Source organism: Podarcis vaucheri (genome assembly GCF_965113315.1).
Source record: "Podarcis vaucheri genome assembly, chromosome: 17".
Classification (NCBI taxonomy): Eukaryota; Metazoa; Chordata; class Lepidosauria; order Squamata; family Lacertidae; genus Podarcis; species Podarcis vaucheri.
The window spans coordinates 35,007,645-35,025,805 of record NC_138755.1 but is presented as its reverse complement, the minus strand read 5'-3'; the positions used below and the strand labels follow the sequence as shown (position 1 = coordinate 35,025,805).

The 18,161-nt window shown below is 45.6% G+C and overlaps 2 protein-coding genes across 2 annotated transcripts in view; both read right to left on the bottom strand.

The window, feature by feature from the left end:
• Nucleotides 1–18,161, bottom strand: part of PURG (purine rich element binding protein G) — a 228,491-nt gene that overhangs the window by 112,785 nt on the left and 97,545 nt on the right. The window lies entirely within an intron of this gene.
• RBPMS (RNA binding protein, mRNA processing factor) overlaps nt 1–18,161 on the bottom strand; it is an 80,690-nt gene that overhangs the window by 13,900 nt on the left and 48,629 nt on the right. The window contains exons 5-6 of the mRNA XM_082205208.1: nt 15,873–16,026; nt 10,089–10,219 (exon numbers count right to left, since the gene is read on the bottom strand). Of these exons, the coding sequence (XP_082061334.1) occupies nt 10,089–10,219; nt 15,873–16,026 (285 nt within the window). The remainder of the gene's footprint in view (nt 1–10,088; nt 10,220–15,872; nt 16,027–18,161) is intronic.

Sequence of the window (18,161 nt, the reverse complement as noted above, 5' to 3'; positions counted from 1 at the left end):
CCCCACTACACCCAGGAACAGACTCACATGTACATTTGACAGGGAAGCAAGCTAGTCCTGCGTGACACACAAGTCTTTTCAAAACATTTGCTTGTCTTGTTCATGCTTCAGAAGTCTTAAAGGCTATGCTTAATGGTGCGGCGTGCAAAGCAGTCCTGGCACAAACTGCTACAGTGTCCTGAACCACCAGCGGACCCTTTTCCAACTCAGCTTCACTGAAGAAATGCAAAGGGAGGGAAAAAAACATTATGCGGAGGCCTTTACTTACAGAGTTTTCTGCCTCTAGGTCTGTTGGGCCAGTCAATACTGTACGATCTGTACATCTGACAGGGCTTGTCACCAACTTAAAGGAATCCAATGAGAATTAAATGTGCCCACATGAGCAAAGGGATAAAAATAGTTATTTTTATGCTTTTAGAAGCAGCAAGCACCATCCTTAATTAATTGAAGAGGCACCTCCTCGTGTGTTCAGGAAAACGGTGAACCACTTTCCTAAAATGGTGTGTGTGGCTTTTAAAAAAAATTAAATACACTTACATTTGCCTAGTTAATCAGGGAACCTTGTTACTTGATCAAAAGTTTTAAAAATAGATTAATCTGCCTGATTAACAATATTACAAACCCAGTACTTGAGAGGCAGGGAGAGTGGGGAGGAAAGGAAACAGAAGATATGGAACAAGTGTGAATTTGAATGCTCATCTGTCCTTAAACAGCACCATTTGAATCCCACTCCAACCCTGCAGTACAACTGGGGGGAAGCATCCCCAGCCAATGACCATCCAGCTTGTTTTAAAACCTCAAGCAAGGAAGAGCCCTGCCCCCTGACTTCTAAGAAGTTTCGATTTTTAGCTGCTCTTACCATCAGCAAGTTTCTCCTAATATTCAAGCCAAATTTACACCATTGTAAGTTAGGTAAAGGGGGCCCCTGACCATTAGGTCCAGTCGTGGCCGACTCTGGGGTTGCAGCGCTCATCTCGCTTTATTGGCCAAGGGAGCCAGCATACAGCTTCCAGGTCATGTGGCCAGCATGACTAAGCCACTTCTGGCAAACCACAGCAGCACACAGAAACGCCGTTTACCTTCCTGCCAGAGTGGTACCTATTTATCTACTTGCACTTTGACGTGCTTTCAAACTGCTAGGTTGGCAGGAGCAGGGACCGAGCGACGGGAGCTCACTCTATTGCGGGGATTCGAACCGCCGACCTTCTAATCGGCAAATCCTAGGCTCTGTGGTTTAACCCACAGCGCCACCCGCGTCCCATCCCTTGTAAGTTAAGCAACATTAAATCTAGTCTTGAATGAGTCTTTCTTCTATATGTAAGAGCCATTCAAGTATTTTGAAGAGTGCTATGACATCAAACCTATCCATTCTTAAGGACCAAACCTATCCATTCTTAAGGAAATCAGCCCTGAGTGCTCACTGGAAGGACAGATCCTGAAGCTGAGGCTCCAATACTTTGGCCACCTCATGAGAAGAGAAGACTCCTTGGAAAAGACCGTGATGTTGGGAAAGATGGAGGGCACAAGGAGAAGGGACGACAGAGGACGAGATGGCTGGATAGTGTTCTCAAAGCTACCAGCATGAGTTTGACCAAACTGCGGGAGGCAGTGGAAGACAGGAGGGCCTGGCATGCTCTGGTCCATGGGGTCACGAAGAGTCGGACACGACTAAATGACTAAACAGCAACATGATATCTCTCCTCAAGGCTTCTCTCCTTCAATCTTTCTGCACAGGATTGCTTTCCCACCAGCCATCTTCACTGCCCCCTTTGAAGTAATTCCAGTTTGTCTCCAAGTTTGGTGCCCAGAACTGGATGCAGCAGTCCAGATAAGATTTGACGAGCGCACAGTCAAATTGAACTATTACCTCTCATCGCAGGAGTAGGGAAGCTTTCGGCTTTCTCTCTCCCTCCCTTTCCCCTTGGGCAAACTTTGACAAGAGGGCAGAACCACTCACTAGTCAATCATCTGACATCATAATGACATCAGGGGATGGGTGTGGTGTGTGAGTGGTACCATCCGTCAGTGTTGGCCCACAGGAGTGGGATAATGGCAAACAGCAACCAAGCAGGATTCAACTCCTCACACACTGGCTGATTTGCAGGGAGTTCAATCCTGCTTCTTGCAGCATTTGGGTACTCGGGGAAACTTCTTGCATGTGCAAACTGGGGAGGATTGAATGAATTTTATTATTACGGTCACAGACCAGTTCTGGCTTACTTAGAATATCAGGAAAATCATAAAACACAACAGGAATACGTTGAATTGCAATTGGGTATAATAGAGACGATAGAGATATAGCAGCAGTTAAAAATACATCTTGATCACTAAAATATAACCTAAAATTGCCATTTAAAACCTTAATCATTTTGAGAAGGATTGAACTCCCCACACATAAAAAATGGCAGTTTACCATTCTATGAAGGCCATTTTGAATTTTATTTTGGTTTTCTGACGTCCACCTCTCCAACGTTAGCTGTTCGCATCCTTCTGTAATGGAAGATAACGGGGGCGCCTCCAGGAAGGAAGTTAAACCGCTGGAGAATCCGAGAGCCTGCTGTGGCTGCAAAGACCGGGAACTTGTAACTGTTGCCTCCCACATTGATTTTGTTGTGTTAGCAGCCCCAAAGTAACCTCCCCAGGGCACAAGTGTGGGTAATAATAATAATAATAATTTATTATTTGTACCCCGCCTATCTGGCTGGCTTTCCCTAGCCACTCTGGGCGGCTTCCACAAAGACCAAAAATACACTAAGATGTCACACATTAAAAACTTCCCTGAACAGGGCTGCCTTAAGATGTCTTCTGAATGTCAGGTAGTTGTTTATCTCTTTGACATCTGATGGGAGGGCGTTCCACAGGGCGGGCGCCACTACAGAGAAGGCCCTCTGCCTGGTTCCCTGTAGCTTTGCTTCTCGCAATGAAGGAACTGCCAGAAGGCCCTCGGCGCTGGACCTCAGTGTCCGGGCAGAATGATGGGGGTGGAGACGCTCCTTCAGGTTTACTGGGCTGAGGCCGTTTAGAGCTTTAAAGGTCAACACCAATACTTTGAATTGTGCTTGGAAACGTACTGGGAGCCAATGTAGGTCTTTCAAGACTGGTGTCCAAACAACAAGGAAACAGGCAGCAACCTTTTTACATGCATCTGATTGACGCATGGTCATCACTGTGGACCTGGAAGCGGCCCAAAAATGGGGCAGAAAGGGGTGGGTGGGCACAGTCCGCCAATGCATGGGATGATCTCAAATGCAATCCCTGTGCAAATGGCGAGTTGCCTATAGATTTGCTCAACTATTACGGCGCAAAAGGCCTGTCTTGCAAGAAAGACCCACATGGCGCTGTGCAAGCTTGCCCTTACTCCCCTCTCGATTCCACCCACCCATCGATGGTACAGCCTAGTTTGTAGTGGACTATTCTTGTTCATATCCCACCACTCACCACAGTAATAACTAGCTGTGGCATCACTTGGTTTGTCAACAGATTCTACGGCAGAGGACCACATGGGTTTTGGGGGTTATCTGGTGCTCTGGTTGTGGGCTGCCAGTGCCTGCAACATTCAGGATACCAACCACTGCTAATCCAGGCACATTGGAAGGATCGGCACAACCAACGAAGCCATTATTGTGCCCAAATTTCTCAATAGAAAGCACCTCTTCTTTGAGTTTGTTGCTTCCATCTTACGCCAAACGTGCTTTCAAAGTGCTAAAGCAGATTAAGACATAGTGGCTTGCATTGCCAGGAGGCCAGCACAAAATACCTTTCTGGCACTTGGACTAACAACAGCACATGGCCTGCCCAATCTAACACCTACAAGCCATCTATCGCAGCCCAATTGCTCTTGAATGGAAACTTTGATGATCCTTGCGGTCCCTTCCAAGACTACAATTTATGAATTGCATGACGCTCAGGGAGTCATTTTGGACAGAACAGCAAATATCCACATGTGATGACAATGTATGAAATGGCAACTGAAATGACATCATGAGAAATGCGGTAGGTAGGGCTAAAAACAGGAAGAAAACAAAGCAGTGTGAAATGTACTTTGAATAGTACTATTCCAGTTTTCCTGCTAACCTAGCAGTTCAAAAGCATGTCAAAGTGCAAATAGATAAATAGATTCCGGCGGGAAGGTAAATGGTGTTTCTGTGCGCTGCTCTGGTTCGCCAGAAGCGGCTTAGTCATGCTGGCCACATGACCCAGAAGCTATATGCCGGCTCCCCTTGCAACCCCAGAGTCGTCCGCGACTGGACCTAATGGTCAGGGGTCCCTTTACCTTTACTCCAGTTTTACATCTATGAAGAAATCTCAGCAGTTCCACAATACGTACATTTAGATCTACCAGCAACATGCAAATGACATGATTTTATCTTTCTGATTTGGACTTCACTGTGGATTCAATTTCATATCCAGCACAGGCTGTCAATACATCTTGTACTTGATGCATTAACAGCCCACCTTGGGTGGAAGACTGACAGCTGTGATGCTAAGCCTCACCATTGCTACAGGGTAAAGGTAAAATGCAAATGACACGCAGCTACCTGCAAAAATCTCAAGTGTTGGGGAAAGTGCATTAGGTGCTAAAACTGCTGTCTACCCAGGAAGTCAGAAGTGTTCTCTTCCCAAGCAATCCCAAGCAATCCCAAGCTCCCATTCTCAGCACAGGCAGGAAACCACCCAGATAGAATCTTTGTCGTCAGTGGGGCCTGTGGTGGAGGGAGATCACAGTTCAAAGTACCCTAATATGGCCTGGCGTGTGGAAATCAGAAGCACTACAAACTGCATGCCTTGTCACCTGAACGTTCAGAGCTCTTAGAAAGTGCAAGTTATGGATTAGTTTGTTTTGCTGCCTAGAGCAGCTCAAAAGTTGTGCATTAAGGGATGGTGTGGGGTAGAGGAAGTTCACACATGTAAAAAAATAAAGTGTGGAATGGAGAAGGCAGAAGGGAAAGAGTAAAAAGAGAGATTGGAAAGTGGTGGGCTTGAGAAGAGACAAATCCTTCAGTAATGGAATACTTCCAGGAGGAGGAGGAACAAACCAAATCTGATAAAGACAAGAGGTTTGCAGCAAGGCCATCCACAATAAACACTCACACACCCAGCTTTGCAATGCATGTTGACTCTGCAGTCCTTGCAATGCAATGCAAGGGATCTGCAACACCTTACGGAAAGCCTTTTATTTTGAGGAAAGATGATGCCAAGAAGGACCTGCCCTTTTAAATTCCTCCCTGGCCGCCATTCCATCACTCCTCAAGCTTGTGCCACAGGTCTCCCATTGTGTCTGCCTGAAAGTCTTGCGCTCTCGCCCATCCCCTCCTAGCGCAGCCGCCCCTCCCCGAAGATTTAATGGGCAAATCTTCCCGGGAAGCTCACCGCAGGGTTCTTCTAAACTTGCAGGATGTGCCGAGCTGCACGGGAGCGCTCAAGCGTGCAGCCGTTCGGGCCAGACATGCTCCTCAGCGATTACCGCCATCCATATTTAATTACTTTTCCCTCCCTTTGTTTGTTAATTTTTAACTAGAGTGCGCCGGCTCTCAGGGGCCATTAGGAGTCCCAGGCAGCAAGGTTCAGCGAGCAGAAAAAGTCCTTGTGACAGAACATACATTACTTGGCATTCTTGCCTCCCACTTTGCCAGAGAGGTGTGGAGCTTGGGGGGGTTATCTTCAGTCGTGCGCTCGCAGTCCGCCCCACTGCAGGTCGTGAATAAAAGATAGTGTTCCATTTGAAGCTTATTTCCCCTTTCCCTCCATGTCAGAAACTGTTTTCCTCAAGCTCTGGCTACGTTCTCATTTATTCTTTCCCCAAGTTTTCAGGCTGTAACTTTTATTCCCTTTTAAGATGAGGAAGGCTGTGGCGTGGGCAAAGGTCTCATTTGCTCCAGAATGCCATCCTACTCCCGTCTTCATGTTCAGCTTTGTGTATTACGTTAGCACAACCCGGCTGGAAAATTGCAGAGGAGAATACACACCATCCCCGCCTCCGCTAAGCTGGGGCCATCCCTGAAAATGAGGGTTGCGAGACTTGCCCTGTGACTTCCAGCCCAGCCAGCTGACACAAGAACCTGACCTATCTAATGTGCCAGAAAAGAATAAGATATCTGCTTCTTGGTGTGTGTATATTGCAGGTTCGGGACCTGCCCTTTTGTAGGATGAACTGGTTTAGCTATAAACCGTGGGCCAAGGACCACTCAGAGAACCCTAATGGCCTCCTAGGTGGCTGCCTCCAGCAACGAAAGTGCCTCTCAAAAAATAAAAAGGGTGCTTGCTACTTTTAACCAAGAAGAGAGACTCAGGCTTCAGAGTGGGGGAATTTTAGGAAAGGGACATTTTCAAGCATCTTGTCTTCCACTAGATTTTCAATTAAGGTAAGAAAATGTAGTGTTCTATGACAGGGATGTCCAATAGGTCGATCGTGATCTACTGGTAAAAAAGGCTCAACAACTTTGACCTGAACCCCCAAAAAGGGGGTAGATCACTGCCAGTTTTTAATTCTGTGAGTAGATGGCAGTCTCTTGGGAGTTGGCCACCCCTGTTCTAGGAGAAACAAGCAAAGCAGAATGATGGTGCCTAACTTCAAATAGGTTTGACTACTGCTGTAAGATTCTTTTTTTAACCATGCACACACAACTGATTAGCAATCGCTTCATGTGCCTTCAAAGCTAAGCCCTTGCCTAAATGCCCTAGTTCAGAACTTGTGTTCCAGAGAAAGCTTCAGAAAACCCCTGGTCCTCACATGCCACTGTAACTAAGCCCAAGGCTTCGCCATTGGAATAAGACACATTCTTCCCCTTGTTAACTCCTGTCTCCACTTTCCCCCCTTCCTCTGTGGTTTCCTCATGACAAATTACAGATTGTAAACTATCTGGGTAGGGACCTGCCCTTTTGCACTCGTGTAGGATGAACTGGTTTAGCCACAGACAATATTCATGGGAGACAAAAAAACTGCCAGAAGGCATTCCATTCGAAAGATTTAAAGTTGTATTATCTCCTTGTAATCTTTACAGGTAAGGCCAGAAATTATGCACATTGCAACATCAGTCAATCAATCATGGCATAAGCTAGCCTGGCCAAACCTTTATTCCTGTCTTTTAATAATGCACACTGCATACTTCTTTACAAGAGCGCTGAGCAGCTTGCACTGGCCTCCCAAGTCAGGTCACTTAAGTTTCAACAATGCTATATAGCACTGGGTGCATTCAGGCTGATTACCAGTGATGGACTTTAAGAAGAGATATGGCCTGGATTAAAGAAGCATCAGATGATATTATCATGCTTCACCATACAGAATGAGGTCAGGCTATCTTAACTATGGTCCATGTAGCCACAGAATTTACCAAGGTCTATGAATCCAGGCACTAAAGAAGATAAGAGGTCTCATCAAGCTGTAAACACTAGGACTTGATCATTATTCCTGAGGCTGGAATAAACACAACACCTAGCCTGGACTTGGAGGATGAGATATTTACTTGAGGTTTCCTAAAGTTCTCTGTTTTAGAACCGTATTTCATCTCTATGTAAAAACCTGCTCCCTGCCCACCCCACCCCTCAAACCTAACCTAGTGGTTATGTTGTGTTCAGTCCTCACTAAACTGTCCTAACATCCTCCTATTAGAATTTAAAACTACAGTCGTACCTTGGTTGTTGACCGCCTTGCGACTCGAACGTTTTGGTTCCCAAATGCCGCAAACCCGGAAGTGAGTGTTCCGGTTTGCAAACGTTCTTTGGGACCCAAACGTTCGACGCTGCTTCTGCAGCTTACAATTGAGTGCAGGAAGCCTTGGTTTGCGAACGTTTACAGAACTTGAATGGACTTCCGGAACAAGAACCAAGGTGGTACTGAGTTACAGGCAGGAAAATGGATCTCCTTACCATCAAATGTTCAATTGACCCATATACCAACTCTAAAATATGTCTGATCCTTGTGTTAATGCATCATGTGTTACGTTATCCCACAGTCAGGTAGCTAGCCGTGCTGGTCTGATGCAGTCAAAATAAATTAAAAAATTGTCCAGTAGCGCGTTAGAGACCAACTAAGTTTGTTCTGGGTATAAGCTTTTGTGTGCATGCACACTTCTTCAGAATTTTCAGTTTACTTCTGAACACGTTTATTTCAGCATTTGCCAAAAGGGGGAGAGGGAGGTTATGAGCTGCCCCCCAATAGCTGGAAAGCCATTCGCCAGGTGGGAATTTAACAAAGTGTACATAAGATCCCTCAAAAGAATGTTACAAAGACTAGCTTGCCAAGAGGCAAGGGGGTTTTCCTTCCTAGATTTCTGACTGGGTGAAACCATGCAATAAAATTCAAAGCTCATGGCACAGAGATATATTTAAAAATGTATACTCTGCTTAATCAGCCCTGTCGGCCTCTTGAAGTGGCAATGAAATCATCACTTCAGTGAACACAGAACACCCCATAGCAACAACAGAGCCTGAAACCAACCAAGCAGAACTGCAAAGAAACAAAAGCAACTTCTTCCTCCAACTCCAGAGAACCAAAAAGGGCCACCCAAACAGGAAGACCTTAACATGTTTCCTAAAAGCTGGGAAAGGGCAGTGTCAGCCGCGCAGGCCTCCCAAGGCAGACTCGAAATCTCACTGCCATCGCCCACACCTCCACTAACTAGGTTCACAAAGCAGTACCTCAGTTGTACATCTGTATGTTTCCCCATCATGTCTTAAGGTATGCAGGCTGTGCAAACCTCTGAATATCCATGCTCTTTAAGGCTTCGGAAGGTCAGTACCGGCACTCTGAAATGGGCCACATACCGAGAACCAATGCAGCTCTTTAATGGGTGTAATAATCTCCACTCCTGGACAAGAGCCTACGTATTTTCTGCAGCTGTAACTTTCAGACATTTATCAAAAGAGCATAGAGCACACTGCAATATCCAAGCCTGCAAGAACGCCCCATGACTTATTTCTTTAGCCACTAGAAAAGAGAACAGCTAGCCAACATGGAGCTGGAAAAAGGCACTCCTTGCTGCCAATGACCTCTGAGTATCAAGTAACAAAAGCAGGATCAAAGGGAATAAGCTATAAACCCGCTTTTCCTGCCGGAGTGTGACCCGCATCGAAAAAACAGCCTGAACGCTCCTTCCCAGCTCAACAGGCCTATTGTCAGCATCTCGTATTATCTGGGTTAAGTGCTGGTTCATTAGATCTTCTGTAGGCCAACATCATGTCCAAGCAACAATTCAGGATTTTCTCTGACTCGCTGGGAACGGAGAACAATTCAGGCAACTGGATTACAAGCAGTCATATGCACATCGCAGTTAAGTTTTCACTCGGTAACTTTGTTTTGCTACAGTTCAGAACGTGTATGAAGTACCGTATTTTTTGCTCTATAAGACTCACTTTTTCCCTCCTAAAAAGTAAGGGGGGATGTGTGTGCGTCTTATGGAGCGAATGCAGGCTGCACAGCTATCCCAGAAGCCAGAACAGCAAGAAGGATTGCTGCTTTCACTGCACAGCAATCCCTCTTGATGTTCTGGCTTCTGAGATTCAGAATATTTTTCTTGTTTTCCTCCTCCAAAAACTAGGTGCGCCTTGTGGTCTGGTGCGTCTTATAGAGCAAAAAATACGGTAGCTGCTCACAATGCAAATTCCCCCATGTGACTTAAGAGGCCAGACTTTCCTTCTACCTCCCTTCTCTCTGGCTTTAGAAACACACGTGTACATAAACACGCTCTTGCACACCTTCCCCTTATCCGTTGTAAAGACAATTTAGCCTTGGAACTTTGAAGCAAAACTGTGGCAAAGGCAAGCCTGGGAAGCAGAGTCCATATATACAAGGGGGTATATATGTGTGCAAAGACCCGGCAGGTATTTCTCGCTGCCTCGTGTGAACGGAAGTGAAATTACTCGAGGAGAGAAAGGTGTTCACGGTTCTATCAGGCAGTGGGGTGCTGTCAATTTTTCCTAAGTCCGTCCCCCAGTAGTCCCAAGGAGAATGCGTCAGCTTGATCGAGATGTGATCATTAATATCTCTCTGGGGTGCCTGTTAGCCAGACAGGTGTTAGTCGTTCGGGGTGCACTGGAGAGGATCAGGTGGTATAACGTGGGTGAAGGTGTGACTGATTGGTATAAATTACCTGGGCATGCAGTGAAGCAGGGTAGGTGAAAGCAGGCGGGGGTAGAGCAGGTGCTAACTCCGCTGGGTAGAGAGGGTACGGCGCCCACACTTCAGGGCTACTGGGGTAAAGTGCAGGCACTGTGAGCTCATCTGCAAGAGAAGAATAAGGAGAGTTCATGGTTATAAAAACAGCAAATGCAGGAAACAAAACGGCAAACGCAAGAGTGGAGCTCAAGGGGGTCCCTCCAACTCCCTCTGCCTTCTCCTTAGGAAACGGAATCCGAAGAGCAGGTACAAAAATTCTGCACCAAAGTCTGCAACTTACGTTAAGGAACAGGGTTATTGTCCGAAAGGAAACTGGGTGTTTTGTCGGCTGGAGAAAGAAACGCAAGGCAGTCTACAGCTGTTGTTAAGGGGCGGCAAGTGAGCCACTCAAAAGTATTCTGACGAAAGAATACAGATTCTGGGCGAATGAACTCTTATGGCTGTGGCACTTTGCATCCTGATCTAGATACACATCATAGTAAGCCATAGTTAACTGTTTACCAGGATGCCCTAGTGGCTCCGGCTTCGCTCTTCCCCTGGTGTGAGCATAGGCAACAGACCACAGTACCCTGTTACATCTAAACCAGGGACCATAGCTTGCTTCAAACCACAATGTGAAGCCAAGGTTGTTCTTGGCCTGCCAATCATAGTCAAGATTTGAACTAAGGACTTCCTAACTCAGCTACCCCACTACATTTGTCTCCCCAATGAAAAACAATCCAGTCATCTTAAGAATGGGAGGGAGAGGGGGCACACAGAATGCCATTCTGCACAGATCAAAATAAAGAGTCTATACGATAATGAAGGTTATCTTCTACCCTTTCACAGCAGTACAACAACATATCAGTGATTCAGGTACCTTGTTTAAGTTACAATACCAGCATATTCCTCCTCTTTCCTTTGGCATCACTCATGAAGGCCTCCTACCCAGTGCTTTTCCCTACCTCCACTAGTCACCCGTCCCTGAAGAGTTTAGACGAATCTAGGGCAGCCAGGATAACTACTCATAATTTCAGCTCCATCCTTGCTTGGCAAAAAGAAAGGTGCAATTATCCATTGACAGTTTTGGTTGCCGTTTCCTGTGCCTTTTCCAGATCACCTTTTGAGACAGGTCACCTGAAAAGTACACACTTCAAATGCAACCCTACCGAAATGCCAATTATCATACAGGCAGTTTTTTATTTTCAGTCTTTTCCCTAACAATGCCTTGCACCAAACTTGAATTTTTCATAAGCACCACCAAGCCAGAGCTGAAATATCCATTGAGCCAGCTTAGACTTCACCATTCTGCATATGACACATCCAAGAACCAAATGTTTCCATAACAGCAGAATCCGCATGCCATGCTGGGCTGCATGAGTGCAGCTCCCTGTCTTCTCTGAGAGCTTGTGAACAAGCTACCACTTTTCTTAATCTAGTGGGTAGTGATGGAAGATGCATCTCAATCTTAATTGGCTTCATTTCAAAATGATTTATCTGTGTTTCCTCCATGAGAGGTCTGGAGGGCGGCAACACGAGGAAGGGCCTTTTCTGCAGTGGCTCCCCGTTTGTGGAATGCTCTCGCCAGGGAGGCTCACCTGGCGCCTTCATTATACACCTTTAGGCACCAGGCAAATACATTTCTCTTCTCCCAGGCCTTTGTCTAATTAAACAATCTATGGCCTGGGGTGTGTGCATGTTATTGTTTCCATTTGTTATTGTGGCATGTGTTTTTGTGTTTTTATATTGTAAACCACCCTGCGATCTTTGGATGAGGGTGGCATGGAAATTTAATAAATAATAATTATTATTTCTGAGGTTAGAAGAGGCTTGATCCATTTCTTCCAAAACAGTTGAACTGCGTCTTCGTTACAAAACCAGCATCAACTCAACCTCTCTCTTTTTGCCCCCCTCCCACCACCAAAAAAAAGCCCCCTAAAACCAACTGCTGGTGCCACACCGGTCAGGGAGAAGTGGGTGGCTTATTGTCCCCTCACTCCCACTCAGGGACAGAAGAAGAGGATGTATCCTCTGCTAGGACTGCTCCCCTCCCCAGCTGTTTTGACAGCAGCAACCCGAGGGTAGAGTTGGCAACTATCAACCTATTACCGTGCTTTTCGCTCCATAAGATGCACTTTTTCCTCTTAAAATCTAAGGGGAAATGTCTGTGCATCTTATGGAGCGAATGTGTGGTCCCTGGGACTGGGGGGGGGGGACCCGGGCTTCCCTTGCCAGCCCCGACAAGCTCTGGGAGCAGTGGGAAGGCTGCGCGCAGCCTTTCCACTGCTCCCCGACCTGCTCTTTGGGTCAAGCAGCTCTGGGGTAGCCCGCGAAGCCTCCGCAGGGCAGCAGGGAGCCTTCATCCCGCTGCCCGGGGGGGGGGGGCTTCGCGTGGCTATTCCTGGCTTTTGTGGGAGGTGGGGGAAGGGACAGAGCGAGGCTCTGTCCCTTCCCCCACCTCCCGCAAAGGCCCCCAAGAGCCGCATATTTTTTTCCCTTGAATTGTCTCCCCCCCCCAAAAAAAAAAAGTAGGTGCGCCTTATGGAGCAAAAAATACAGTACTTCTCCTCCTATCACGATTTGCTTTGCCCAAGTGCCCCTGAGCTTCCTTCCAGGTATGAGAGGAGGTGGGCAAAGCATCAGGGAAGGTTGGAATCTCACTGAAGGCGTCTTGAGCCATCCACACTACCCTCAGCTTTAAAGAAATCCTCTTCTTCCACCCGCAAGACGCCATGGCAGAGAACATCCAAGCAAAGCCCCAGTGGGAGCTGACAGGGAAGCACTTTAATTACAGCAGAGATTAAGTGTTTGTCCTGTTGGTTTTAAAAGCAAGATAAACAGTGAAAAGTTGGCAAGGGCTAATGTTAACAACGTTCCCTTCCACCATTCATTCCTAAGCTTTGTGGTCATTCTCGAGCAGAGAGCAACAAGCCTATAAATACACGCAAGAGCTCCCGAACCTTCCCCGAAATATGTGAGCCAGGAGGAGTTTAGCAAGAATGCAACACTAAGGGACGCTGCCATGTAACCTGGGCTCCTCTTTTCGGAAGTTGCTCTGCTAGAAATTGCAGAAAGGGCAATTGCAGCCACACATACCCTTCAGTTCCCTTTGCGCCTCTGGCATTTCATCCTCTCCCTGTTCTCTTCTCTCTGTTGACATTTCGGTTGCAAGCTCCTTGGGGTCAGGGACTATGAAGTGTCACGTGTTCAGATGGAATGCTATCATCGTTGGGCGTCCCAGGGGCCATTTCCCAACATGTGAAATGTATAATGGGAAACAAAGGGTCGAGCCAGGCAAAACAAGCTTACTCTGGAAAAGTCGCATTGGCTCAGCTACAAAACTACCCCTCTATGAGCAATATGACACATCCGGTGTAATAATGTCACACCACATGAATATTCTTGGAGACTGGCAACTATTCTAAAGAGAGTTGAAGACAATCGTTATTGGTGTCTACACGTGTGTGTTGTTGTTGTTGTTTTTCTTCATCATACCATTGTCTCCAGTAAGACTGATTTTGCAGGTTCTTGGAGTATTAAAATGTACAGCAAACCTCTGTTGAATCAGGAACAATACTGGAGCTAAAAATGAACAAGCCTCCAAGCATACACAACATGAGCCAAAGTGTTGCAGTGATGACCATTTGCTCAGTCTTTGAGATATACAGGAGTGATCTGCATATCACATCAAACCATAACCTAAAACAAACCAAGGTGTAATGCATGAGTAGGCAAACTAAGGCCCAGGGCTGGATCTGGCCCAATCGCCTTCTAAATCTGGCCCGCGGACAGTTCAGGAATCAGCATGTTTTTATGTGAGTAGAATGTGCCCTTTTATTTAAAATGCATCTCTGAGTTATTTGTGGGGCATAGGAATTCATTCATTATTATTTTTTCAAAATATAGTCCGGCCCTCACAAGGTCTGAGGGATTGTGGACCGGCCCCCTGCTGAAAAAGTCTGCTGACCCCTGTAACTAAGCAGCTTCCTGGTGCACGCTCCACACAGTGTGCGAAACAAGCCCGTCTGGAAGACATGTTGTCCAAGCCTGGGCTCACAGTTTGCTTCCTTGAAACATACCACAAGCAGTAACCAGTTTGCTTTGGGTTGTTCACATAATGCTCAGTCACATTAAACTATGGTTTGCTGTAAATTACAGTTTAATGTGACATATGAACTGGACCAGTCTTTACCAAAATTGGGAATCCCAAATGTGTTCCGTTTCCTATGCTTATTCAAGCTACTTTTTCATGATTCTACAAAACGTATAGAGAAAATAAAATACAAAACTATGTTACACATTTATGTTGCTTTTCTCTCTCAGGCAGTTTCACCTTGCGCTCTCGAAAATGAGGACATCAGATCTGTCACGTAATCGTGACAGTCGTATTCCAGCAAAGAGCAAGCCGAGGCACAAATGGGATGACACACGTGAGACGCACCGTGAGTTTATCTAATAGCAAATTTGGCAACCCCTACCTAGCTGAGCAGCAGCAAATCAGGGCCACCTCAGATGTTTCTGAATAGATGGAGTGCTCCCAAGATATTCAGGAAATGACTCATGTGTAAATAAGGAGAAACAGCAGAATAGCCCAAACCTTTTGACGCAAAATGGCTCAATGGGAACAACAGTATTCCATTCTCCTGGGGCCATTTTGTGGAAAACGGGAATGACACTGACCTGCACTGAGTGCAACTCTGTTGCCGGTTGAAGTGGAAAAGTAGAAACAATAGGTTTCAGACAGAAAAGTTGCTTTTGTTTGTTTGTTTGTTTTTTGCACTTATTACTTTCACTAAATTCTCATTTGCCATTTGGTTACCCATTCGCCCAATTTTAAGACACACTCAGGCTTTGCCAGATTTCAATAATTTGGTGTCCATCTGCCAACTTCACTGCTACCCCAACTCCAGATCGTTCATGAACAAGTTAAATAGTGCCAGTTCACATGTTTGGCAGGGATCTCACTGCTTATCCCCCCCCACACACACACACTAAGACAACTGTACATAAAATTCTGCCCTCTGCTTCCTATTATCAGTGACTTTGCCTTATGTGGACCTGCTCTCTTATTCCATGACTGCCAGATGTCTTCAGGAGCCCATGGCAAGGCACTTTTATCAAAAGCGGTTTGGAAGTTCAAATATGTTCCACCTTCCAGGTCATCCCTATGGAGTCCTGATTTACAGCCTTCGGGTCTGGCTAGGGGGAAAGCAACTTGGGAGAAGGGGAGAGGGAGCATTCTTTGGGGAGAAAGGGCTCAAAACTCACACACCTGCACACCCCTTTTGCTTTGCTTGAAATTTCCCGTCTCCACTTTATATCTGCTTGGTGCAACCAATGTTCTAAGGCAGAGACTGTTGCCACAGCACCCTAAAAAATGCTCCCTAAATATTGTAGATAAACTTGCCAAAAATTCAGAGAAGTGCAGGGCCAGCACAGCCATTAGGCAGGGTGAGGCCGCTGCCTCGGGCGGCGGAAGTCCCCAAGAGTACCCTGCCTGCCCTGCTGCCAGAATTGGCACCAATTTTGGGCAAGATCTCACTCAAAGTTGATTCCAATACCAGAGGTGGGCAGCACAGGCACTTCCTGTTTCGCCACAGGTGAAAACTGCAAAATCCAAAGAACTACTACGCTCCAATCCACACATTAGTCCAGGAGGTGGAGATCAGGACAGGTCATATAGGAATTTGCAAACAAATCAAGCATTCCTATCTAAGGCACATACCACTACTTGCTCTTTTATGGTGAAGCACAGACACACACACACTCACATACTTACATGGCTCCCTGGTAATGAACTGAGGTAAAGTGTTGGGGGTGGCAGGAGTGCTTGGATTTGGTGTCCCCACTAATTTGCTCTTGGCCATCTTCGTGTTGGCCTTGGCGAACTCTAGCCGGAGCGTCTGGGGAATTTCTGGGTCAAAGCGGATTCCCTTTTTGCGGAAAGAGAAAGAACGAGAGTTAGTTCTTCCTGCAGCGATATCACGGTTGCACTGAAAGTAACGGACAACACTTAACTGTAATAGAGAAACCTATTGTAATAGATAAAAGACATAATGCGGGGGGAAAGGTGTGAGTAAAAACAATGTAGAGTGGAGGGAAGTAAGTCAGCAATGTAATTTCTTTGTTTTTCCATCTATAAGATGCCCCATGTATAAGATGCCCCCTATTTTTGGGGCCTCCAATTTAAGAAAATGGGGAGAGATGGCCCCCATGTATAAGATGCCCCCAAATTTTGGACATTATTTTTTAGGGGGGAAACCTAGTCTTATACACGGAAAAATACGGTATTTGATTTGAAGGTTATTGTGAAAATGTTTGAATAAAATATTATATGCAATTTTTTTTTGAAAAGTAACAGACAAGACTGCATACGGCATGACAATACAATAGAAGCAGCATCATACAAAGCAAATATATCCAGAAAGAGGAGTGTGGCATCAGGTTTGAAATCAGCACCAGGCATGACATAGCAGGACCCAGAAGTATTCCGGGAAAGTGGAAGCGGTGGGCAGCTTCAGCCAGCACGTCACTTCACAGTCTGCCCTAGTAAAAGAAGCTTTTTATATAAAAAAAGAACAAAATGTTCCTGGCCCACCACCTGATAAGTTTTACTGGGGTATGTGTGTACCAGGGCACTTTGCCCAGGGCACCCTCAAACATGGTGCCAAGTCTGCATAACATCCTCCTGAGAAATGCAAATCCAAAGCCACTGCCTTAAATAGGCATACGACAGAATGGGGTGGGAGGAGGCATTCAAAAGGCTCCGTAAGAGAAAATGATTCGGTTAAGAAGTAGCATTTCTTCAGTTTAACCCGCCACAATTTCAAGGAGGATTGTGACAAACTGATTCACGAGAAATTTACGGGCGTAGATGGCCTAGGAAACAAATCCATTACTAAAAGGCTGAAGAAATTAAGACGTGTTAGCCTATCAGAGATCAAGACCAACTTTTCTCCCTGTCTAAAAGGGTATACAAATGCAAAGAGACATTCACTTACAGTGGTGCCTCGCAAGACGAAATTAATTCGTTCCGCAAGTTTTGTCGTCTAGCGAATTTTTCATCTTGCGATGCACGGTTTCCCATAGGAAACAAAGTCGCGAGACGTTTTCGTCTTGCGAAGCAAGCCCATAGGGAAATTCGTCTTGCGAGGCAAATCGAAAACGGAAAAACCTTTCGTCTAGCGAGTTTTTTGTCTTGCGAGGCATTCGTCTTGCGAGGTACCACTGTATGTTACCCATCAGGAAAATATATAAAGATCCATAATGAAGGTGTACAATATTTTCCATTGGAGACTGTCAATAAAATATTGGGGAAAGACACTTCTAGTCTTTTGAGGAAGTAGGTTTCAACAGGATAATGCTAATGATAATATTTACACCCCATTCATCTGGCTGAGTTTCTCCAGCCACTCTGAGTGGGGGATGACAACAATAATTCAATAATAATTTCATAAGTCTGTCCAATATCCTATAAGCATTGCTATCCTATACAGGCAACTCCAAACACTCTGAATGTTTATTAAAACTGGAGATGAACTAATTGTTTGTTTAGTGCATTGACAAAAAAAATTAAGTGCACCTCCATATGGTGTGCTGTCCAGGATAGAATCAGAGCTGCAAGCTGTTCTCTGTATGACTGCCCCAAACATAAGACTCAGAAGGAAATGACACACCCTATGCTTTCCAAATTTTATTTTTGTTGGTCTTAGAAACAGGACACTACTGTTTGAACCTAATTTTTCTATGCATCACTACAACATTGCCAACAGAACGCTGCAACTTGACGTGGGTGGATAAGACTGATGTCATGAATTCAATTAACAACAAGAGAAGTGGGAGAAGATAAACAAGGCCTATGAAAATGTGAATCTTTAGGGAGACGGACTCTGGGAAATTAAATATTGAGAGAAAACTTGTGGGATGAGGCAATAAATAAAGCTTGACATCTTCACTCTCATTTTTAATTAAAGGCACACACAATTATGTTAGCTGGGCTTGCAAATTCTTGAAATAAGCTACAGACAAAAATAAAGAGTCCATTAAGGTTGTGGGGGAAAACAAGCAG